Genomic DNA, 23674 nt, shown 5'->3' on the forward strand with positions numbered 1-23674 from the left:
TGATTAATGAAAGAGTAATCGATGAATACTAGAATGCTGGATGAATGAAGAAAGGATTGATTAATGAAAGAATAGCAGCGTAGAAAGGGTGGAGGTCGAAGATGGAGGGATGAAGAAACAGCAGAATGCTTAGATGATGATAAAGGGATGATTTAACTGGACTTAAAGCGCAGGAAAGTCGTGAAGTCACTACACTTACGCATTCAGCCCCTAGGTGGCATTTCGCTCTCGAGGTCCGTGTTGTTGACACTCGCGAAGAAGAAGCTTCTACTTCCGATTTCTTTAACAGCGGCCGTTGTTGTCGTTGCAGAGACGAAGCGTTGACTCGTTTTCTCAGCGCGGTAAGAGTTTGTTTGATTCGCTCTTGTTGTTTTTTTGTTGTTTTTTCAATTTTGAGGAAGTTTACGGAGCAAAACACAACATGTTCGTGACTGATAGGGTGTGATTTGCCACAGGGGCGGGGCTAGACTGTGTCCGTCCAATCACGTCGCTGCGGAGAACTACACACTTTAATCATATTTAATTAATTAATTCCTGAGGTAGAATACACATTTGGCATTACCTTTTACTGTGGTTTATAGGTTTTACTGCAAACGTGTACGTAGAAACCTATTTTATCGCATTCTAAAATTACATCTTTTACACGAATGTGTTTCATTTTTCACACCTGGGGATGACAACTTGTTAATTCATCGAACTAACTTTAGATCAAACATGTTGTTACACTTTTGGAACATGTAACAACAGTTAAGTCAGTCATTGTTTGTGAACCAGTTTCAAAAGTGTGTGTCTCCCCCCTCCATGACAACCACATCTCACAGATCGTCTAAAGTATCCACCATGAACCCGACCAGCTTGGATCCCGCCCAGTTCAGCTGCTCCATCTGTCTGGAGCTGCTGCAGGATCCTGTCACCATCCCTTGTGGACACAGCTTCTGCATGAGCTGCCTGAGTCACTTCTGGGACAAACAACAGGTCTGCAGCTGCCCCATGTGCCGGGTCATCTTCAGACCCAGACCTAAGCTGGGCCGGAACACTCTGCTGCACAACACCATCCAGAGCATAAGGGCCATGACACTGGTCCCCTCTGCCCCGCCACTGGACCTGGCGAGTATTGGACCGGAGGGATTCGAACACGCAATCTTCGACATCAACTCAGTGCGAAGTGAGGTGCATGGAGATCAGGTGAGCGGTGGCTTCTTCAGTTTAGTTAAAAAACAGATCTGAGGTCCGTCTTCCATTTCAACTTTGTCTGTTTCAGAGACGCATGCAGGAGATACGACAGCAACTCGCTCAACAAATCCTCCAGAAAGAGACGGAAATGGAGAATCTAAGGAAGAGCATCAAGACCATCTTGGTGAGGAACAAACAACAAAATCAATAGGAAACTATGCCAACAATATCTTAGTACACATAATGGGGAGAAACCAGCATGATGCTCAATTGACATGTGGGTTTAGGACTGTAATGAACTTGGGTGGTGCTTAGGTAGTATCAAGTACTAAAACATTCTTTGTCGTTCGGTTCCAAGTTACAGTACCCGGAGATTAAATGCGGGATCAAGACTTAATAATGTTGCTGGTGATTGGCTTTTATTTTTACCTGATTGACTTGACTCTGGTGTTGCAGAATTTACAGACAAGATGACTCTTGACAAGTCATAACTGCTATCATTTGTTTTGAAACCAAAATATGTCCAAACATCAGCTTTAGAAGCTGCTGGAGTCGACTGTGTCCTCTCAAAAAACACTTTTGTGTAAGAGAACAGCGTTGAGTGGAAATATACCAAAGCTGAAACATTAAAACTCATGATTTGCGTAATTGTACATTTCTTAATCTTGATCTTATAAAATGTATTGAAAAAGTATAATTTAGACGCCGTGTCTTTGATCGTCAGCGAGCATCCAAGTCGGTGGTGAAGGACGTCAGCAGGATCTTCTCAGAGCTCCAGAACTTCCTGGAGAGTCGGCGTGTGGAGATGAAGGATCTGATCCGAGCACACGAGAGGTCCGAAGTGACCCGAGCCGAGCACGTCCTGAGGGGACTCGAGCAACAAGTAGCCGATCTGAAGCGAATCGCGCAAGTACCCGACGCACACCTGCCTCTCCAGGTGACCTCCTCTTTCATCCTGTCAATCACTGCAGCAGGGAGACTCAACCCCTTTTGTCTGCCAGCTCCCAGCCACTCGCTGCCCCCCCGTGGTCAGTGCTTCCGTCTCCTTCGTGGATGTTCGCGGCGCAGTGTCAGACCTGAAGGAGGAGCTGCAGAACGTTTATCAGTCGTGCTTCCCCAGGGTCACGTCTGCAGGTGATGTCATCAACGCTGCTGGTTGGTTCTTCTAAATGTGACTAACGAAGCTTTGATCCACAGTGAGAGACGTCTGCATCCTGCAGGACTCAGGTGAGTCTTAACTCTCGCATGATCACTGTCCAGATTCTGACGTCCTTTGATGTTGCAGAGACAAAGACGGACAGGGAGGCGGTTTGTTCTCTGGACAGCCACAGTGAGCTGCAGCAGTGTGAGTCTTCTTCCACAGCTGTCTCGTGATCCATATGTTCAGGAGTTGATCAATTTAGTTGTTTTACTGTCCTTTATTATTACTCAATAGCATGGTATCGATTTTTAGTTAAAAAAAATATATATATATAATTTTCATTTTATTTAACAAGTAACATGCAATCCATTTTGTGTTGCAATTAGAACTCCGGCCACCAGATGGCAGCAGTCACATTTCCTTCTTCAGCTAGAATAACAATTAAAATCGACTCCAGCAGCTTTTAAAGCTGATGTTTGGACGTATTAAGGTTTCAAAACAAGTTACGACTACATCAAGAGTCATGTGGTCTGTAAATTCTGCAACACCAGAGTAGATACACGACAATACTACAAATATATCCTTGTTCCTACAGTATCCCAATATATCAATATATTGTATCGTTGCTACTATAAATCAATTGTAGAGATGTGGAGAACAAGCCAGATTTGTTGCTCCTAAGAGTTTAAATTGTCTTTTGCAGATATGTTTCCAATGACACTGGATCAGTTCTCTGCTCACTGTGAACTCCGACTGAGTGAAGGGAACCGCGTGGTAGAGCGAAGCATGGAGCTGCATCCCTACCCCGAGCATCCGGACCGCTTCGACTCGTGGGTCCAGGTCTTGTGTCGAGAAGGTCTACGAGGTCGCAGTTATTGGGAAGTGGAGTGGAGCGGCCCACAGCTGGCCTTGGGGCTCACGTACCAGAGCATCAACAGAAAAGTGAGTTGAGAGAACTTTCTCACTTCATGCTTTAGCTGCCCACTGAACATTAAATGATTGAATTTAACATTTCAACTTTTTGTTAAGCATTGAACAAGATTCGCGTAGATTATTGTAATGTAGGTTGTTTTCTTTAATTAAAATCAGCATAATTGGAGTTATGTTAAAATAAAAAAATGGGTTAAAAATTGTTCCTAAAGATTTGTTCATTGTTGATTGTCAAGTTGTTCTTAAATTGGATATTAAATGGTATTAAAAACGGCTTAATCTTGAATCAATGTTTTAATTTTTTGCCTTTTAAAATGGTGGCACTATTTTACATTTTTGTAAACGGTCAAATGTATTTTTAATTGAAATTATATATTAATAAATTGTTTAAAAGAGAAAGAAATAAATCCTTTTAATATACAAGTTATTGAATTCAATATATATAAAAAATAATCAATTCTTAAATAAACAATAATGCATAATTTCATGGCACTGATATACTTCTGTGCTCCTCAGGGTTCTTTGAACAACAGCCGGCTCGGTCACAACTCCAGCTCCTGGTGCATCAAGTGCAGCGACTCCTCCATGGTGTTCACACACGATGGCGAGCAACAGACGCTGGCGCCCAAGGGTGCCATCAAAAGGATGGGAGTTTTCCTGGACCACCGTGCTGGTCTGATCTGCTTCTACACTGTGACTCGAGGAGACTTCAGACTGCTGCACCGCGTCACCGGACGCTTCACGGAACCATTGTACCCAGCGTTTTGGGTGGGCGTGGAGACCAGTGTGCGTCTGTGCGGCCTGGACTGATGGTGAAGTAAACGAAACACGAGTCATCAGTGCAACTTTTTAATGAGAATTCAGATCTTGTTGAACGCAGCCACGTCGACGCTCTGGACCTAAAATACACAAAAGCGTCAGTCACGTAGAAGGGATGAGGGGGTCTTTTCAACACTCACGTAATCTTCGAACTTGACGATCTCCTCTTCCAAGATGTCTGTCCCGACCTTGTCGTCCTCCACCACACAGTTGATCTGCAGCTTCTGGATTCCATAGCCGACAGGCACCAGTTTGGACGACCCCCACAGCAGCCCGTCCATCTGCACGGAGCGCACGTTGGTCTCCAGCTGCTTCATGTCCGTCTCATCGTCCCACTGGAAGAACACACGTCAGTCTGACCTCACTCGCCCGCCTCCAACCTCAGACTTACAGGCTTGACGTCCAGCAGGATGGAGGACTTGGCGATGATTGTGGGTTTCTTGCTCTTCTTCGCCGCGTACTCCTTCACCCGCTGCTCTCGGAGCTTCTCCGCCTCCTCGTCATCTTCCTCGTCACTGCCGAACAGGTCCATGTCGTCATCGTCGTCGTCGGCGGCAACTGGTTTGGCTGGAGTGGTTGTTTTCTGCTGGACGGACGTGCCCTGGAGAGCCGGGACATCAGCGGGTCAGACCCCCTCAGTGCTGATGTCTGTGTCAATTTTATGTTTGTACTTTTTGTCAATGATCCAATCGTTAATAAAATGTTGCCTTTTTTATCTTCATGTGTAACATTAGAACTTGCTCCTTCTCTCTGTCACATTCAAATAAAGTTTGAAAAAGAGCAAAAATGTCTTGTGTGTATATCCGTGTGTGCTCACGTTGGTTAGGGCAACTGTGGACGAGGCTGCAGCGGGAGACTTTTCTAGAACGGCGACTCGAGACTCCAACTTGGACAGAGATGACCTCAGGTCACCCATCACTGCAAACGAGAGCACACGTCAGACACACAAGTCACGTGACCAGTGAGAGTCTGAACCACCAACTGACCTTTGTACAAGTTGTGATTCTCCAGCTCCAGGTTCTTGATGCGAGTGACGAGTTCTTGATCTGCTGCGCTGCATGTTGTGTTGGTGTTCTGACACACATACACACAAATGAACATTTGCCTTCTTTGACCCGGTTCTGATTCAGAACGGACATTAGCAATACACACTTAAAAGTAGGGGTGTAAGAAAATATCGATACACTTAAATATTGCAATTTACTGTATCGATATTTTTATTCTGGCTTTTAAATTATATTTTTTACAGTTAGTTCGTTTTAATGTGTGCTGCAATTAAAGTTCCGGCCGCTAGGTGGCTGCAGTCACTACGTCCTATGCAACTGAAAGAACTGTTGACTCCAGCAGCTTTTAAAGCTGATGATTAAAAATACTTTGGTTTCAAAACAAATGAAAGCAGTTACGAATACATCAAGAGTCATGTGGTCTGTAAATTCTGCAACACCAGAGTCAAGTACTCGGACAATACTACAAATATATCTCAGTTTCTACAGTATCGCAATATATCGTAACGTAATATGCACACCCCTATGTAAAAGCCTGTTAAACAAACGCAGACTAATTAATGCTCACAATATGTAGAAAACCACACAAACACACACGTTACTGGGTGCTAAGAGCACCCTAGTCTCCACTGTTGGAGGGTCAGAACCTCACACAGGGACTTACAGAAGTTGGGGGTCTGAGGGAAGCAGGAGTGCTACAGAGAGTGGTCTTCAGCTGAGGGGTAGACGGAATTCATTTGACCTCTGAGACCAACATCTACACTCTGACGAAATTAAATTGGTTCCAACAAATGACGGTAAGATAAGATGGTAAGACAACTTACACCGGCGAGCGACTTCTGGATGTTCTCACGGGCTCTGGCGATGTCCTGCAGGATCGAGGAGTTGGGGCCGACGTCCTGTATCACATCGTAAAAAGAATATCAAAAACACTACGTCTGCAGTGGTGAGTAGGTGTGTAACAAAATATTGATGAACTTAAATATAGTTACTTTTCACACTACCACATTAATAGTAAACTTTATCAATGTATGTATTTATTTTTTGTTATACAGCTTTCAAATCGTATTTAAAAAAAATGCAATCATAGTTTCTTTATGGTTTGTATTTTTTTTTTAAAGTGTGGATAAAATAAAACCATTTTTATTTACAATTAAAATTAAAATATTCACATCATTCATTTCCGGCCACCAGATGGCAGCAGTCACTATGCCCACCACAGGATAAGGAATAATTAAATGTTGCCAAATGTTGATGTTTGGAGATATTTTGGTTAAAAAAATAAAGAAAAAATTAAAAAAAGCAGATGACGTGTTTGGTCCGTAATTCCTGTAATGCCAGGATCAAGTACTCTTGAAATACTACAAATATATAATTGTTGCTCACATTATATTGTATCGTTGTCCCTGTATAGAGGGGAACATCGTTTCACCAGTGTATTGACAACAGACCCCCCTAGAGGCAAGTACTCTGTTCTTTACCTGTTTGAGTTGAGAGCTTCTGTTCTGGTTCTCGTAGAAACGCCGCTCGGCTTCATCGTATTTCGGCTTCTCGAACCAGATCTTCTCTTGAGCTAGGAACTGGACGGAGGTCATGGTGCTCCTGAGGGGAGAGAAGACAGTGAAGACCGCTGCATCACGTTGACCCCCTTTCACCGGGAACCCCATAGCTTTGTCACACCCGGACCCGCGTCACCTGGTCATCGAAAACATTTTCATCAGAATGAAACGATTATACTTCAGTGAGCAAGAAGGTTGTGGGTTTGACTTCCAGAGAAAGCCCCATGCTTTTGGAAGAGAAGGTGTGGCTAACAGTAGAGTCAGCCAATCTGAGGGCGACCTTTGTGTCTCGGGTGTGAGAAGACTCGAGAGAGTCCGTGACGGGTGAGCGAGACGAGCAGGAGGTGATGGATGTGGAAAAATGGCTAAAACACGTGGGGGAACGGATGACGGGAAAATAAAACCATCGGATAAACGAATGAAGCTGCAGGAAAACAAACGATGGAGCTCCGCCGGATTGTCATACTTGACCCCAATCTGGGTGGCTGCGACACCTGCTGACCTCCGACCTTTCTTCCCAGCAGCCTTCCCGCCTCTGTCGTGAAATCGGCTCTCGGCTACGTCGAATTGACGCCTGTCCATCCAAACCCGCTCGCTGTCTGGGTGGAGGAAGTAGGCGGTTCCTGGTCCAGACGGGTCCTCCTTGTCCGAGACCTCTGCCGGCTCCTCTTCCTCCTGGATGGGGTGCAGAGCATGGAAGATCTCTGCCTTTCCCTGAGGCGTTGCCGGCTTCTCCTCCACAGACATCGCCTCTTCTTCTTCCTCCTCCTCTTCCTCCAGCAGGCGTTGGGGGCGGTCGCCACTTCTTGAATTGGAAGTAGCTCCAGGCCTTTTAGACGAGTTGCTGCCGTAAAGGTTTTGGTAGAAAGCAGCTTCGGCACGGTCGTACCGCGGCTTGTCCAGCCAGACATCCTGAAGGATCTCCAGCGGGAAGCCAGGAAGCCCATTGACAGAAGGTCGAGCTGCCGCCGTCAGCGCCGGCTGCTGCTGGACAAGAGGTGTGGCGGGAGTTGGGGTTCGAGACTGGTAACCTTCATCAGGGCTATCGGGGGTGACTGGAGGTCTTTGGAGGTTCAGGGAGTTCGGGACAGACGGCTGGACGGACTTGAGAAAGTGATCCTCTGCCTGGTCGAAGTTGCGCTTGTTCACCCAGACGTCGTTCACCAGATGGTGACACGCCACATGCTCGCCGTGCTGACACGACTGTGTCACGGTCGGCGGAGTGGTCTTCCCTTGAGCAGGTGGAGGTCGGGACTTTGTGCCGGTTCCATTCGAGTTGCAGGCCAACCAGCTGTGGTAGAGACTCTCGGCCCGCTCGTACGAGCTCCTCTCCATCCATACGCTGGCACACTCGGACTGAAGCCCAGCCAGAGAGGCCGCCGGGTCCCCCTTATGCCCAGTTCCTGGTTCAACTGACTGCCCGCGGACCACTTCTTCTGTGCCGCTGTCTGGATTAGAAGAACGTTTCTTGCGTCTGCGGCTTTTTCCGTTTCGCTTAACATCACCGTTGGTGCCGCTGCTCTCCGGAGAGGACGACGTTGTGTCGCTGCTCCGCTGGCTCGGGGTTGTCTTAAGTTTCGGACCCGACCCCGTTGCTGCGATACATTTCTCTGGGTCCTTGTCCTCGATAGAACTCAGATGAACCTTCTTTGGCATCATCTTTGATCCGGCAGAAACAGAGACAGGACAGGAACGCGCTTCTGGGTTAGATAGACACACACAGGTTTAGCCACACAAGGAGCAAGCGACTGGACAACCAGTCTGATCAGGCGACACATGGCGTGCAGTCAATCGGCATGCTGGGAAATTAATAACAGAGGAGGAAGTCGTTTTCTTCATGCACATCGTGGATGCCGCTCGATAAATCATCTTGGATTCATTGGTTCGTTATGCCCGACTTTCAGCGCCAACGCCGACGGGACATCTTTAGCTTGTAAAGCTGCCGTTGACGTGTTGTAACGTGTATCACGTTAAATGTTTGTTTGGTTTCACCTCAAAATGACTCGAGCTAGCACTGCTAGCCAAGAGCCAAGCTACCAAATAAACCACCAAGTTTCAAATCTCTTTTCCAAACACTTTAATTATTATTTTTTAAAGAATGATCTACATTTACAGAATTTAGACTTTACTATCCAAAATATACAACGCGTTAATGTCATCTCAAAATAAGTGCAGCTAGCACTATTCGCCACTAGCTAAGCTACCGAATGAAGCAATAAGCTTAAAATGTCCTTTACTAAGTGATTTCAGAGTTTGGTCACAGTGACACTTGTGCTGTGTTACTAGTGTGAACTGAAGGTGAACGGAAGTCAACACGTCACAGATCCACAGGAGGCAAACTAGGTAATCCAACAAGGACACACAAACATGCACACAGACTCACAGTGGGACACTTGTCCACAGAACAGACCATAATCTTGATTGTGACTCACCGTCTTAGTGACAAGGTGAGCGAACTTTTCACCCAGAAGAACGCAAGCAGAAGAAGAAGCAGAAGAAGAAGTCACAAACAGGTGTGAGACGTGAAAGCAGATTTAATTCAGGACCGGTTTTGCTTTGACAAACAACATGCTTTTGACAGGTGGAGCCAAACTTTTTCCATTTCGTTTACTGATCACACCTGAGAGTTGAACCGTCATTACACCTCTTACAACCTTGCATTTACAAGAAAGAAACATTGATTTACAAAAGGTTATGCGAGGACAACTGCAGTCACTTCTGACTTAACCTAATTACAAACTGGAATTTCACAAGCGGTGTAGCAAAATGTGACAATACTTTTTGTCAGTGTACTGTATGGACATTTTATTTGACAATTAAAATAAGGTAAGGTAAAACTTTATTGATCCCTCAGGAGGTCTCCTTTGGGAAATTGATTAAATGTAAATAAATAATAATAAAAATAAATGTTTGTGTTAAACCTCTGGACACTAGATGGCAGCAGTCATTACATCCTCCACAGCTATAGGAACAATTATTTCCAGTGAGATGACTGCAATGACTGAGCACAAGAGGATACACTCAATGTCAACCGCTTTTGAAGCTGATGTACATATTTTGTTTTCAAAACAAATGGAAGCCGTGACTTCATCTGCAACGACTTAAATTCCGCAACACCACAGTCAAGTACTCGACAATACTACAAATAATTGTCCCTACAGTACTATGTTAGATTTGTAGTAACAATTGCTGTGACTATTTACTTTGTCAAAAACGATAACATGTTAAACAATTAATGCGATTCACACAGGCTTGTTATTTGTTACTTAAATCATCTTCTCGTCCCTACAGTATCACAATATATTGTTTCGCTGCCTTGTATCGCGATAAGTATCGTTTTTGCCAGATTCATGAAAAACAACACCCCTAAATTTGACCAGACTTGATTTATGTACACTTCACTCTGACGTGGAAATACCTGGTCAGCCCTTGGTCAGTTTGGTTAGACATTCATGAAGAAAAAAGCACCAGAATAACGGTTATTATCAAGACTTCAGACTGACACGAGTCAAGATGTTCTGCCGCAGGAGACACGAGCTCCCCCGGTTACTGGGTCGATACCACGTCGTTGTCATCCTGGAGCTTTCACTTTCACCGACAGCCCTAGTCAACCTCTACAAAAAAATCCTCCGCACCAAACGAGGTTCGAGGATCACCTTCCAATAGATCGAATGTGTTTGTTTTATTGACACGACGTTGAATAATCAAATGAAATCTCGAAGCCGGCTAGCGTTAGCCTCAGCTAGCTAGCATGTGTCGCCCCTCTTCCACGTCCGTTCCGTTATTTTAACATAAAAAACGATCCGGCAGACGAGACTGGACCTGAGCCGAACCTTCGACCGTGTGCGTCCGTGTGTTACTTACTGCGGTGGTTCGGTGGGGCCGCGCTGTCGGCTGGAGTGTGTCGGGGGAGAAGACGCGTGTGTGTCGGCTGCAGTGACGGGAGGAGGCAGAGGGGGCGCTGTTGCGTACGACTGTTGAAGGATAATTTGGCAACTGGGCGACCAGCTTTGCTCTTGTGGTGTTCCGGTTTAGAATTCAAATAAGAAGGTTTACCAACTGGGAGGGACTCGTTTGACCTTTGTAAGAGTGTTTAAGGCATCAAAGGTTTCAAAGGATCTGTGGTGTCTGAGAAACTGATGATATCATAGCTCAGGTTTTTCACCGGCCCTCCTATTAGGAGAACTAAGCAGCTGCTTGATCTTGGGCATTTACGTTATGAAAATGTTATTAACCCGGCAAGATCTATTGTTCCTCCTTTGACATAAGCTTTGACATAATTTAGACTTTAATCTTAAATATAGATATTTTATACGAAGATACAAATACATTTAGTTTAAAATGTCCTTCACTTTTCAATACAGTTTTTAAAAAATAAATCAATGTACACTTGCTATATTTATTTGTAAATTTATAAAAATCTAGACTTAAATCTTCGGAATATTATTATTAGTTTAAGTGTCTTTCAATTTACAATACAGGTAAAAAAACAAAAAAATTAAAGTACAGTAAGTTTCTATGAATCTTGTTTGTTTTTTTTAAATAGGGCGACTTGCATTCTGGAGATTCGTGTGACACTCATGAATTATGAATATTACATAAGAAATTATACTTGCATTTTTAAAACATATAGTGGGCCTCTAGGACATCATTTTAGTAGTCACATGATAGAAATGGGTAGATTAAGTCATAATTGTATGTCAGAATTTCTCAATTCAATTAAAAAAAATCTATATTAAACTGAATCAACCAAATTAGGAAATTACCATTTTGCTTTTCTGTCAGTTTCACATTCAGCGAGTGAAGCTTTAATCCATTTTCAGACAAATATTGCTAAATAAAAAAAGTTTGACTGAAATAATGTTTGTGTTGAGCCAACCATGCAAATTAAAAATATTATGCTGCATTTAATGACTTTGGCAAGTGTGTAAATGTGGGAATATTACATTTTGAATACATCATAATTTGATGTCATCATTTGACAATTTTCTAGTTGGAATACCTTGGAACTGTACCGAAGTAGTTTTTTAATATCTGTACTTAATGACCTATGATTGACGTTGACGAGGAAGTTGTGTTTGATAATAAAACACTTTTATTCAGACGTTAACTCAGACCACATGATCGTGTTGAATAAGTTACTTTTTAACAAACTAAAAATTCTCACACACACACACACACACACTCACTCACTCACACACACAGTCATTTCCTGCTGCTGCTCGTTGACCTGCGTCCAAGCTCCTTTGCCCTCTCTGTGGCCGACTCCACGGCAGCCATGGTGGCCGCCCGCACACCTCCTTGCTCCAGAGCATGGAGGCCGAAGATTGTGGTCCCACCGGGCGTGCAGACCTCCGAGCGAAGCTGGGCCGGGTGTTTCCCAGAATCCTTCAACAACCGCCCAGCACCCTGCTGACGAAAGCACGAGTCAGAAAAGTGAAGGAAATTGTTCCTCTCCTGGTAGACAATTCAGTGCTGGATGTTAAACCTGGTCAACAGACTGAGCTATTTGGGTCTGCTCACAGGACTAAACTGTCTCACACCAGCAAAAATGAAGTCAAGACCGTCATAATTAAATGTTGTTCATCTGCTAACCTGGCAAGAATATTCAGCTGACATCTGTCGTATGTGTTGCTGTATGCTGGAAAACAATTTCCCGAAGGAGATCTCCAGAGGGATTAATAAAGTTTACCCATCCATCCATCCATCTAGTGATTGTTTAACCTGCTTTTGGATGAATGAATAGAACTGAAAGTCAAAATATAGCCAAATTGTTATTTAGGTATACATTTTACTATATTAAAAATAAAATCTGATTTATAAGACCCAAAAATGAATTATATATATATATATATATATATATATATATATATACATACATAATGTATATATACACATCTTTTAAACAAAAAAAACAACATAAAAAATACGATTTATATCGGTATACTGATTTTGTTTAATCACACCCTATGTATTTTGATACTCTAGGAACCAGTATACATTTATAGTATTGTTATGTACTTGACTCTGGCATTGCAGAATTTACAGACAAAATGACAAATACAAAAACATCAGCTTTAAAAGCTGCTAGAGTCGAGTGTATCCTCTCGTCCTCAGTCAGCATTAGGCACTCATGGGATTTCGTTCTTCTCTTAGCTGGGGAGGATTTAATGACTGCTCCCATCTAGTGGCCGGAAGTTTTATTGCCACCAAATGAACGAATTCTGTAAATATTTGCATGTTAATTGCAGTATTATGAAATAGAATTACTTTACTTTTAAAAAAGCCTTATTGGAATTTAATTTTTTTTTTTTTTTTAAATCAATAAAGTGCTGTTGAATATCAATATCTTTAAAATAGGTGTATTGATTTGTCAAGTTGCTAAAGTCTGCTGAATCAGAAGAAGAGAACTGACCAGAACGGTCTGGGCCGCGATGCTGTGGGCCAGAGAGCTCGGCATGCCCATCTTCAGAGCTCCTTCTGCCAGAGCTTCAGCAAAGAGGTAGACCTGCAGAGAGAAGGTTAACACAGGCGTGAACACACATGACTACGCCAGACTCACAAAAGCCACTCCACTCCCACTGAGCCCTGTGTGGATGTCGATCCAGGACTCGGGGCCTTCTTCCACCAGACCACAGCAATGCAGGAGTGACCTCAGCCGCGCCCCATCCTCCACCTTGGCCCGGGTGCCTCTGCAGAAAAGCAGAGCCCCTTCCTGGACCAGGCATGGCAGGTTGGGCATCAGCCGGATCACGATGGTGTTCTCAGGCAGCATCTGAGGACGCCAAAGACAGGTCAGCGGACCAGATCCAAAGCCAAGAAGCTCTACCAGACCCTCACCTCTTCCAGAGTCTCCAGCGTGACTCCAGCAGCGACCGACACGACCACATGTTTCCCTGTTACGTGCCCCGAGATCTCGCCCAGGACCGGGGGAACCAGGTGAGGTTTGACCGCCAAGAAGACGATGTCAGACCTGCGGACCACGTCCACGTTGGAGTGTGTGACTGCCACGCCCATTTCCTGCAACGACCATGTCAGAAGAGTCTGTAGAAACATCCAGTCCCACAGCGGGACTCACCTGGAAGCGGCCCAGGTTCCTGGAGGACGGTGCGCCGACAGTCACGCAGGAGGGGAGAACGTTTCCTGTCAACGTATCAACAGAATAATAATCAGAAGAGTCTGACAGGATGGAAAACCAGAGGAGACACTTTGTGGGACTCACCCGACAGAATCCCCTTGGCGATGCCGAACGCCATGTTGCCTGCTCCGATGAAGCCGATCTTCAGCTGCCCATCCAGCTCTGGGTCAGTTTTCATCTGAAACAAACAGAACTTTTGACTCCTGACACGCTGCCACAACACACGTTTGAGCGAGACCGTCTTCCAACTGGTTTTCCATTCTAGAAACATACAGTGAGTCCGCTCGTCACTCTGCAAATGATCAATAATCGGAACTGTGCCTACAACTAGGTCCAAGTTCTGGAAGCTGTGGTTCTGGATGCCGAGGTCATTGTTGATCGGGTTCCGGAGTTCCAGTTGAGGCCAGATGGTCATCGAGGAATCCCCATCCGAGTCCTCAGTGGCGTCATCGGCTCGGTCTGGGTGGACCAGCGTGTGCCTGGACTCCATGATCGCCACCATGGACTCCTCGTAACGCCACCAGCCCTGGACCTTGACCGGGGCCGGAGCCTCGGCATCTCTCTTGCACCTGTAGTAGGCGCTCCTCAGCAGCTTCCAGCGGATCTTCAGCTGGTCCACAGACCTGTGGAAACCCGCGGCCGTCATCCGCCGCTGCGCCACCCGGAACAACTTGGTGTTGCGAACCTTCCTGCCGTCCAAACAGTTCTTCGTGTCCAGCTCCTTCAGGGTCTCCAGGAACACCTCGGTCTCCTTCACGTCCCAGTTCTGCTTCCTGATGGACTACATGACGGGTCTCTGCGAGGATCTAGTTTCCTCCGCGGACTCGCAGAATGTTTACAAAACCGCGACAATTCGAGGGTCAAAGTTGGATCTCGGTTTTGTTATTGTTGTTATTCGCGTCCAGGACATAATCCGGATGAACAGAAACACGTGTGAGCTGGACGAGCGAGAACTATCGCGGAGTGACTCGGGAGGGTCGCGTCTGCGGGAGTGGATCGGTCTGGTTAAAACTGTCAATCACCTGGATGTTGTCGGAGGCACTGCGGTCCATGCTGGCTGTGATGAGTCCTGTCGACGGGTTCGGTTCTGGTTCCTCACACGAACACCGGGATGTCCACGCGTGATCAACAAACTAGTGTGTGACGTGTACGGCGTTAGGTTTAAACACCGGAATAACAACACGGGCGGAGTCACACTAGATAGTGTTTTATTCATTTATTTGGAAGGTTACTTCGGAAATTTTATCTTGATTATTGATATTTGAATATTGTATTTTGTTAATTATTTTAATATTTTATAATATATTTTTCAAGACTATAATAATACATATTATAATAAAAATGTCACACTGCTCTTCTTAGAGACTATTTTGTATATTTTATGTATATTTCTAACTTTATTTATATTTTATTTCCCGTGTGTACCTACATTCATAAAACCTAAAGAGCCGAATAAACATTCTGTCAACATATACTTGGCAAATAAGGCTGATTCAGATTTGATTAACTTTACTTTAATACAACATTGTTGTTCTATCTATCGTGACGTTACCGGAATTCATATTTTTTGAGATTACAAAATAAAGGTTTGGTCATCCAGTGGTGCTTTAAAATAAAAAAAATCGGCCTAATTTACGTGTTTAACTAGAATTCGAAGAGATGTTATTTTATATAAAAATGTTTTACTAAAAAATAAAAGTTATGCTCAGCAGAAGTCCCGCTCTCCGCGAAGATGACGGTACAAACGCGAGCGCTCCCCGGCTCGTCACTTTGGATTGGCTGATGAAGCTTCATCTTCGACCCGCTCAGCTGCGATCAGAACCGGCTGCGTGCTTGAACCTGCGTGGATCTCCTGCACACCTGAGACCCAGTGACCACACGAGAGAAGCTTCTGCAGGTGCGTTCATAGGACAGAGAGACATGTCCGGGCAACGCTCGACGCGGCCCCCCAGAGGCTGCTGCGCAAAATATATATATTTGATCAAAGATCAGTTTTTTAATGGCGCTTTTTTTGACTTAAGCAACTTTTGTTACTATTTAAATGTTGCTTTAGAGCGTGGCTGTATTTTGGTTCTGACGGCTCCACAGTTCATGACGTCATTTATATATTGGGGCCATACATTATTCTTATCTTATGTTGGGTCCACGTTTTTTTAAATTCTGCGATTCTGAAGGAAGTTTATTTGCGTCTCTCTGGTATGGAAGTCAATTATATATATATATATATATATATATATATATATATATATATACTAAGGATACTATTCGAGAACAATTTTTGAGAGAACAATTGAATTCCATTATTTCTATATTGAAAGATTGGATTTAAAAATAATTTAAATATATTTTTAATTTCCTTTACATTGAATATAAAATGAATCGATTCAATTTTAAAATTTTGCTATAAAAGTTCCACCAAACAACTGCTCACTTGACCGCAGTACAATGAAAGAACACTGAGATACTTGTCCGGTGACATTTTTTTAATGAAATGTTTTATAATTGGAATATCAAACTCTGAATATCTTTTAAATTTTTTTTTTTGTTTAATCTAATTTAACAAGAACAAAACGAATATAAGATTTAGATATATACATTGTTTAATATTCAATTCTTTAAAAAAAAAATCAATACAGAAACTATTCAAATATGTTGATTCAATAATAATAAAAAAATTAATCAAACTTTTTAGATATAGATTATTGATTCTTTAATAGTTTAAAGTTTCCAAATTTGAACTAGTCAATATTCTGATGGCTCTGATATGCTTCTATTCTCTGGCACATGTCCTCAGGAATGTCTCGTGTGCTGCTGCTGCTGCTGCTGGCCTGTGTGGAGGTGAACTCTCTCTTCGACTGGCTTCGCTCCACCTCTCCTCCTCCTCGTCCTCCTCCTCCGGCTGTGGCAGTGGTTCCAGCTCCTGATGTCCGCCCTGAAGACGCTCCGTTCGAGATGGTGACGGCGGACGAGAAGTTCCTGGCCGAAGCCAAACAGTTGCAGCTGAGCGGACTAGACTCCTGCCACTACCGGGTGTGGAACCAGCGACCTCAGTGCAGACGGTCCAAGCTTGAGTTGATGGAGTCAATAACTGCTTCTCCTATCTGTCAGGTGGTTGCACAGCTGAGGGCGAGCTGCGACGGTCTGACAGAAGAACAGCTGGCCAAGCTAGGAGTCGTGCTCTTCAACTGTCAGGCCGAGATCGAAGGACGACGCACGTTCACGTGCACAGACGAGATGGTAAGTAGAGGTGTTGGATAATATCCATATGGCCGTATATCACAATATTTTTTCTTAATACTGTATTGATATTTAAAAGCACCATTTTTATTTTGATTAAAATCATATTTTTATAATCGTCGTTTTGTGGTTTGTATTCAAGTGTTTAAAATCAAATATTTGTATTTATTTTTAACTTATGGTTCCTGCTGTTGGGTTTCAAGTAGTGAGTATCATACAATACAAGTCATTGTGTAGTATGAACAACACAACATTTGATATCGACATTTAACACAATTGTAAAGCTATTGATTTGAATAAAATAGCTTTATTTAAACTGTAAAAAAAAAAAAAAAAAAAAAAAAAACTTAAATAACATGGCGCTGCACAATTCACTGGATGATGTAGAACATGGACCTTAAAAATAAATGACTCGCCACTCAAATATGCAGACATGTGGGCGAGTTTTTCCACTAATTCCAATAATTGAAAAATTCCTTTTCCAAACTCGATATTTGTTGTATTTGTAGCGTTTTAAATTCAATATAAAAGTGCCATCAGACGATATCAAATACTGAGCTACTTTAGAGAACTTTTCAGGCAGACTGATAAAAGTTAATGTTTATTGAAACGCAAACAAAAAAGAGAAGACTATATTCTTCCACCTTAACTGCGCTTCAGTTCGATGAAGACCTGATCGAGCAGCTTGTGTCTCTGCAGGGCATCAAGGATTGTACGGCAGACATGGACTCCGACACCTGGAATGCTTATCACATCGTGAGCAACAGAGCGCGCTCGGTCTGCTACGCCACTCGCCAGCAGCTGTTCCGTCGGCGGGCGGAGCTCACGGTCAACACGCTGATCTCCACGGCAACCAGCCAGCTGAGTGCCATGAAGGAGCTGAAGGTACCTGCAGAGTTCTTTAAAATTTCAAATTATTTTTTTAAATTAATTATAATCAATCATTTATTCAATGAGAGGTTGAAATTGTTTTTTACTGAATAATTGTTTTCAATGATTTGTACATTTAAAGAGTTTCACGTGGTTTAAAATTTTAATTCCGATTTTCTAAATTCAAATTATTTTAAATGCATTGCCTTTTAAATTCAATATAAAATATTGGTGTAAAAGTGCCACCAGCGACCCTGAATTAAAAAAAGATATGCAATTAAAAAAAGAATTGAATTAAGAAAAAAAAAAAATTGAATCATTGAAATACGAATATATAATTCTTATTTGTTAATTAAATGTATAAAAAAAACGCATTTAGTATTTAAAAATTAAAACGTTTGTATTATACCCCAAAAAATAATGTAATGCTACAAAAACATTTCAATCAAAGAAAAACATTTTTAATATTTTCAACCATTCAATATACTCGTTCCACCGGAGCTCTTGGCTGCCCTTGAGCCAGGTATTGACGTGTGAGTCTGCAGGACGCTCAGCTGGAGTTGCGGGATCTGACGTCTGCCTCGCTGGACAAGCTGCTGCAGGGACACGGCGCCCTCCAGAGTCAGCAGGTGACGCTGATGGCGGGTCAGGAGCTGATGGAGGACTCGCTCACACATAACCTGCAGCGTCTGGGTCAGGAGAAGGCTCTGATCGCCTCGGGACAGCAGCTGGTGGCTCAGCTCATCCAGGGCATCACGGAGAAAATGGGTGAGTGTCTCTCCCTCTCTTCACTCACGAGTCTCCTCATCCTCCTGTCCGTCAAAGTCTAGCAGATGCTTCTAGATCAGGAACACACTCTAGACTCTCCAGCTAAAGTGGATTTTGTCTCCAGAGAACGTGAGCGAGAACCTGCAGATGCAGGGTTCTGAGGTCCAGCAAAACCACAAGACCATGGTCCAGGACTTGGCCCAGGTCCAGCACCAGACCCAGGATATCCAACATAAGATCGGTGAGTCTGCGGATGCTTCTGAGCGTCTCTTCCTGGATGTTGGTGTAAAGTCTAACCAGCACTGATATGGAATTATATGCCATCAGAATATGGAATTATTAAATAGAATTTTTTTTTTTTATGTTGAAACCTTACATTTTTTAAACATGGTATTATTTAGCATACTGGTCATTTTCAAAAATCCTAAACGCGTAACCATTTTATAATTTAGTTATAATACTAATTTAAAACATACAACCTGATCGACAAACAATCCAATAGCGTGACTGATTCAACAAACATCGGTGAAGTAGTTTCAGTCGGGACAGCAGATCCACTTCTACTGCAGCTCGGTTCATGTACCAACTCAGGAAAGAGACGTTTGCTTTGGGCTACAGGGGAAAATGTAATTAAGTATTGGCTGTACAACTACAGTTTTCAACATGGCTGGACCTGTTAGCTGGCAACGAGTAGGAGGCACGTTTGATTTTGTCCAGGAAATTAAAACAAAAAAAAAGATTTAAGGAAAGTTTTTTTTTTTTTTTTTTTTTAGTGCAGTAAAATCAAATACTTATTTTATGTAAATAAAATAAAAAACGTAAAAACCTGTCACTAAACAAATTTAACTGGTATGGTGTAAAATAAATCATGTTGGTCTAAAATTTAATTTAAAATGGCATTAGTGTCTAACGAGCCTTAAGCTGTAGGAACCGTGTAACCCTTTTTTAATACTTGAATTCAATCATTTCATTACTTTTTAAATAATTTGATTAAAAAAATGGAATAAAAAATAAATTTGGTACCGAGAAGAATATTAAACCATGTTAAAAACAGAAAATATTCAAATGTGGTTTAAAAATGTATTTCAAAATGCAATGTTCAATTGTATCAACTGCAATATCAAAAACTGTGGATAATGTATTCATTGTAAAAATTGAATTAATAATTAAAAAAGAAAAAAAATCCACATTTCACTATAGAACTTATTTAATTCAATTATTAAAAAGTAATTCAAAGCTCAAGAATAATTCAACACTGAATCTTCTGAAGGCACTCATGTATGGACTGATATCAACTCTTGTCTGCAGACGACAGCATGTCAGAGTTCCAGCAGTACCAGGACCGTACCTCCCAGTACTACACAGACCTGATGAACAAGCTGGAGCGCGTGAACAGCACTCTGGCGGGTCTGCTGGACTACCTGGACCACATGCAGACGCGCATCGAGGAGCGACTGCACATGATCCAGGGGTACCTGAGTTGGGCAGGTCAGGTCCATGTTGACTGACTTCCTTCGGTGTGACAGTAAAACCACGATCTGGTTCCACCCGCAGGTCTCAGTATCACGGCCATGTGGGTCTGTGTCTCTCACGCCGTCTACTTCCTGCTGTGTGCCGTCCTCCTGACCTTCCTGCGCTGCCCCGGGTTCACTCGTGCGGCGCTGCTCTTTGTGGTGCCCATCAACGCTGTCGCTGAGATCAACCAGCAGGCGGCGCTGGACCTGGGCAGCCTCTCGCTGCTGTTGCTGGTTCTGTCTCTGGGTGAGGACGTGCTGGTCCCTGTTGGGGAAAGTGTGCAGGGTTTTTTTTCTGATCTGAAGGTTCTCCACAGCTCACTGGCTGCTGCGACAAGTACGCCTACGTTTCAACGGAACAGAGAAGTCCAGAGAGCCGCCTCAGCTGCTGCCGGCAGAACCAAAGGAGTCCAGTTGTTACCCCCCGTCCTCCACCCCCCACAGGTTCGTTCACCACTCGCTGTGGAGGTGGCATCAGAATATTTGTGAAATTTATGGGTGACAATTAATGTTTTCAAATTTCTTTTAAAGTAAGTAAAGGTTATTAAATTATTTTCAATAGTTACATTTAGTCGTAATATATTTTTATATATTTTATTTTTAAAGAAAAGATAATAAAGAATATTGTATTTTTGAATTATTGGAAAAAACGATATCAAACTCTGTGTAAATGTACTATTTTTAAATTAAATGAAGAAACCAATTCCTTCCTTTTAATATAGGATCTAATATATATTTTAATTCATTTTAAAGTAACAAAAATGTAGGCTTACTCGTCGATCTTTGGCCTCGTAGGTTAAGAAAAGACTTGTTGTTAATGGAAATGTCATTGTTGGGAGGAGTCACACTTGTTGTTTCCTTAGAGATCAGGGCGACTCTGGCGACGAGCTGCTGGTCCAGGAGTCCATCATTTCAGGTGTGTTGGGTCAAAACCTTCTCCCGCTCTGACCCTGACCACTCATGCATCGTGTTGCCTTCAGGTTCTCTGGGCGTGTCGGTCGTCTCTCCTCCTCCCAGGAGGCCTCTGAGCTGCTCGATGGGTCACTCCACCCCCCGCAGTCGTAAAACTGTGAGTACTGCACTCGAGTCGGGGACCTGGAGTCGATCGGTCATGTGACTTTAATCTGTTCGTCATACGATCTTTGCATCAATAGGTGCAAACGCATTGTAGTCTTCAATCTTTTTGAAGGTACATTTTTAATTGTTTATTTGTGTACAGTGGGGAAAAGGGTCACTTTTTTTTAATAATGAAGAAACAAACCTACCTTCATACATCATTTTGGGCTGTTTTAATACCTCATGTTGTTGAACTTCATACGGTTGCGTCCTCGTTAGTGGGATGTCCATCAAGCGGCTATTGTTGAGACATGCAGTGGCACAGGTCCACCACTAGAGGCCGCCATTATATGTAATATCACTTGTAATGTCACTTGTCACTGCAGCACGGAATAAGACTAAGAGGAGTCGATGAGTAGCATCATAAATGACTCTCAAGCCCTCTGATGAGTTTGTAGTTGATCTTCTGTCACGATGGATTCCAGGAAGCCTGAGGCTATACTGAATCTGAGGCTTGGAATCCCCCTCTGTCGCAAGTCTCCCCTACATGGATCTATATGTGGGTGTAAATGTATATAGACGCTCTTGTATGCGTCATGAAGCCCAAGAATAGATCCAAGTAAAGTGATGGAGCAGGTTTGTGATCAGATAAACGGGTGAATCTTCAATCACCTTTTCCACCAAACATAGTTGATGAACCCACTGTTACACCAGGATGCCATCTTGAGTCAACACTCTATAGAGGACGACACTTCCTGTTTGTCCATTGGCTAATGCAACCTCAGTTTACTTTGTTACGTAGGGAGACCATACTTTGAATCCCTCAAAACGGGAAAATTGTGGAGCGAAATTTTTTTGGATTTTCTTTCGGGTTGGGTTGAGCTGTAATTTACTAGCTTCTAACTTGGTTAAAAGTATGTTCATAATTCCCGAAAAGACACTTAAGCAGCCCTTTCGGAGGGGCTAAAAAAATACTTGGATAGCCCCCAGAACAGACATGTTGGGGGTATTGGAAGACACAGTCACCTGGGATTTCCAGAAACATTTGTATTTTTATAAAAAACGATTGACATTTTTTACCCTTTGTGTGAGTCATGCTAGCTAGTGGTTGGTGGCTAAATATTTGAAGACTGGTGTTTTGGTGCAGGCAGAAGAGACTCCACTGAGGAACTTGGGAGCAGTTTTCGACGGGGCAAACGACTCGCGGGACTTTATGTACGACTCTCGGAGCGGGAGTCCAACACCCTCTATGGTCGGCAACAGGTCAGTGTCTGTCCTGCCAAGATATGTGTGTAGTATCAGTGGTCATAATGTTATGGTTCACTATTGACCAAGTCTTTCCGCAGCTCTCTGACGGGCCGACAGCTCTGTAACGGAGTCACGAAGACCGGGAAGGCCTGTAAGAAGAGAGCCGTGCTCGGGCAGGAGTTTTGTCGAGTCCACGAGGGGGGAGCCACGTCTTACATTCAGACCTGAGTCTCCTGCTCCAGGCCCTCACCCTGAACCCACCAGACCACCACACTTTCTTTTTAACCTCTGAGCTTTTTAAAAATGTTACACTTTTATTATTTTAACTTGATAAATTATTATTTATCTTTCAACCCTATGAATGTTTCTGTTCACAAATAAAGAAGATTCCAAAACAATTTTTTTTGTCTGTCAAAAGAAGTGTCTCGGGACTGTTGGGACCTCCCGTCTTCTGCTGATGTTAAACAACCTGAACTCGGATTATAACTTTTTGTTTAACAAAAAATGGTTTGTTTTGAGCAAGTTAAACCTGGTCAGCGGCAGTGTTGGGGTAGTGAGTTTAAAATGGTAACTTTAACGTTATTTACAAGTTAATTTCCTTAAGTAACTTATTTTTTTAAATTAATGAATACACTCAACCAACGCTGAAGTTGCCTTTTTTTTTCTCACCAACGATCACAGAAACCTATTAAATGACAAAATTAATCTTGAATGAAATGATTTTAAGCGCTGACAACGGTGATCTAATCCAGCCCACAATGTAAACTTCACAAAGGTGCTTTTATCCATGCGTTCTGTGTTCATTCTATCCAGTGTTTCACGTTTTAGTTTTAAAATATGTACTTGAATTGAACGTTTGATTTGCTTGTGACAAAGAGTGCAAGTTTCTTCCAGTCTCTCATCCACATCCATTTAAAGGGTAATAAATGTATAACTATCATTGTATGAATATAAATATCAACTTGAAAAAATAAAATAAAATCCGTGGATGCAAGCCTCAAACTCGCTAAAACGCTGTTGCTCTGCCATATGAGCTAAATGATCTGAGTGACGTGAGGCAACATAAGCCTGTTTGAATTGCAGTATTAATTAACGTGTTATGCTTTTTGACCAGGTAAATATTTACAGCACTTGTTACAACAAAATTAATGTATTGTAGGAACAGTTGTATTGTCGAGTACTTGACTCCGGTGTTGCAGTATTTACAGACCACATGA

At 42.9% G+C, this 23674-nt stretch overlaps 4 protein-coding genes across 8 annotated transcripts; 2 read left to right on the forward strand and 2 right to left on the reverse strand.

Moving 5' to 3' along the window:
• The first annotated feature begins 257 nt into the window (after nucleotides 1–257).
• On the forward strand, nucleotides 258–4054 carry LOC148086932 (E3 ubiquitin/ISG15 ligase TRIM25-like). Its single transcript, XM_087785105.1, has 9 exons — nucleotides 258–341; nucleotides 822–1185; nucleotides 1262–1357; nucleotides 1898–2110; nucleotides 2175–2307; nucleotides 2371–2400; nucleotides 2459–2518; nucleotides 3018–3256; nucleotides 3761–4054. Exons 2-9 carry the CDS (start codon nucleotides 841–843, stop codon nucleotides 4052–4054), a joined length of 1410 nt encoding a protein of 469 aa, XP_087641231.1. The 5' UTR covers nucleotides 258–341; nucleotides 822–840.
• Nucleotides 4055–4080: 26 nt separating this feature from the next.
• LOC148086933 (uncharacterized) lies at nucleotides 4081–9082 on the reverse strand. 4 transcript variants are annotated; one of them, XM_087785094.1, is made up of 10 exons: nucleotides 9059–9082; nucleotides 7093–8326; nucleotides 6549–6669; nucleotides 5892–5966; nucleotides 5732–5782; nucleotides 5050–5137; nucleotides 4881–4981; nucleotides 4455–4664; nucleotides 4204–4398; nucleotides 4081–4143 (listed from the first exon to the last, which is right to left on the reverse strand). In XM_087785094.1, the coding sequence occupies exons 2-10, from the start codon at nucleotides 8283–8285 to the stop codon at nucleotides 4105–4107; spliced, it is 2073 nt and encodes a 690-aa protein (XP_087641220.1). In that variant the 5' UTR covers nucleotides 8286–8326; nucleotides 9059–9082; the 3' UTR covers nucleotides 4081–4104. The 4 variants fall into 4 exon arrangements, with proteins under 4 accessions (XP_087641220.1, XP_087641219.1, XP_087641223.1 ...); XM_087785093.1 differs by having other exon boundaries at nucleotides 4081–4398; XM_087785097.1 differs by lacking the exons at nucleotides 5732–5782; nucleotides 9059–9082.
• A 2627-nt stretch (nucleotides 9083–11709) lies between these two features.
• Nucleotides 11710–14925, reverse strand: pycr3 (pyrroline-5-carboxylate reductase 3). 2 transcript variants are annotated; one of them, XM_087785111.1, is made up of 7 exons: nucleotides 14787–14925; nucleotides 13849–13942; nucleotides 13705–13769; nucleotides 13467–13646; nucleotides 13189–13401; nucleotides 13042–13134; nucleotides 11710–12035 (listed from the first exon to the last, which is right to left on the reverse strand). In XM_087785111.1, the coding sequence occupies exons 1-7, from the start codon at nucleotides 14814–14816 to the stop codon at nucleotides 11832–11834; spliced, it is 879 nt and encodes a 292-aa protein (XP_087641237.1). In that variant the 5' UTR covers nucleotides 14817–14925; the 3' UTR covers nucleotides 11710–11831. The 2 variants fall into 2 exon arrangements, with proteins under 2 accessions (XP_087641237.1, XP_087641236.1); XM_087785110.1 differs by lacking the exon at nucleotides 14787–14925 and adding an exon at nucleotides 14090–14760.
• Nucleotides 14926–15195: 270 nt separating this feature from the next.
• On the forward strand, nucleotides 15196–22770 carry bmb (brambleberry). The gene is made up of 13 exons (XM_087785098.1): nucleotides 15196–15661; nucleotides 16559–16794; nucleotides 16873–17001; nucleotides 17701–17886; nucleotides 18417–18639; nucleotides 18764–18880; nucleotides 19948–20127; nucleotides 20194–20400; nucleotides 20471–20597; nucleotides 21017–21069; nucleotides 21134–21222; nucleotides 22357–22472; nucleotides 22556–22770. The coding sequence occupies exons 1-13, from the start codon at nucleotides 15466–15468 to the stop codon at nucleotides 22683–22685; spliced, it is 1989 nt and encodes a 662-aa protein (XP_087641224.1). The 5' UTR covers nucleotides 15196–15465; the 3' UTR covers nucleotides 22686–22770.
• Nucleotides 22771–23674: the final 904 nt, after the last annotated feature.

Source organism: Callionymus lyra, chromosome 2 (genome assembly GCF_982586985.1).
Source record: "Callionymus lyra chromosome 2, fCalLyr1.hap1.1, whole genome shotgun sequence".
NCBI classification, from domain to species: Eukaryota; Metazoa; Chordata; class Actinopteri; order Syngnathiformes; family Callionymidae; genus Callionymus; species Callionymus lyra.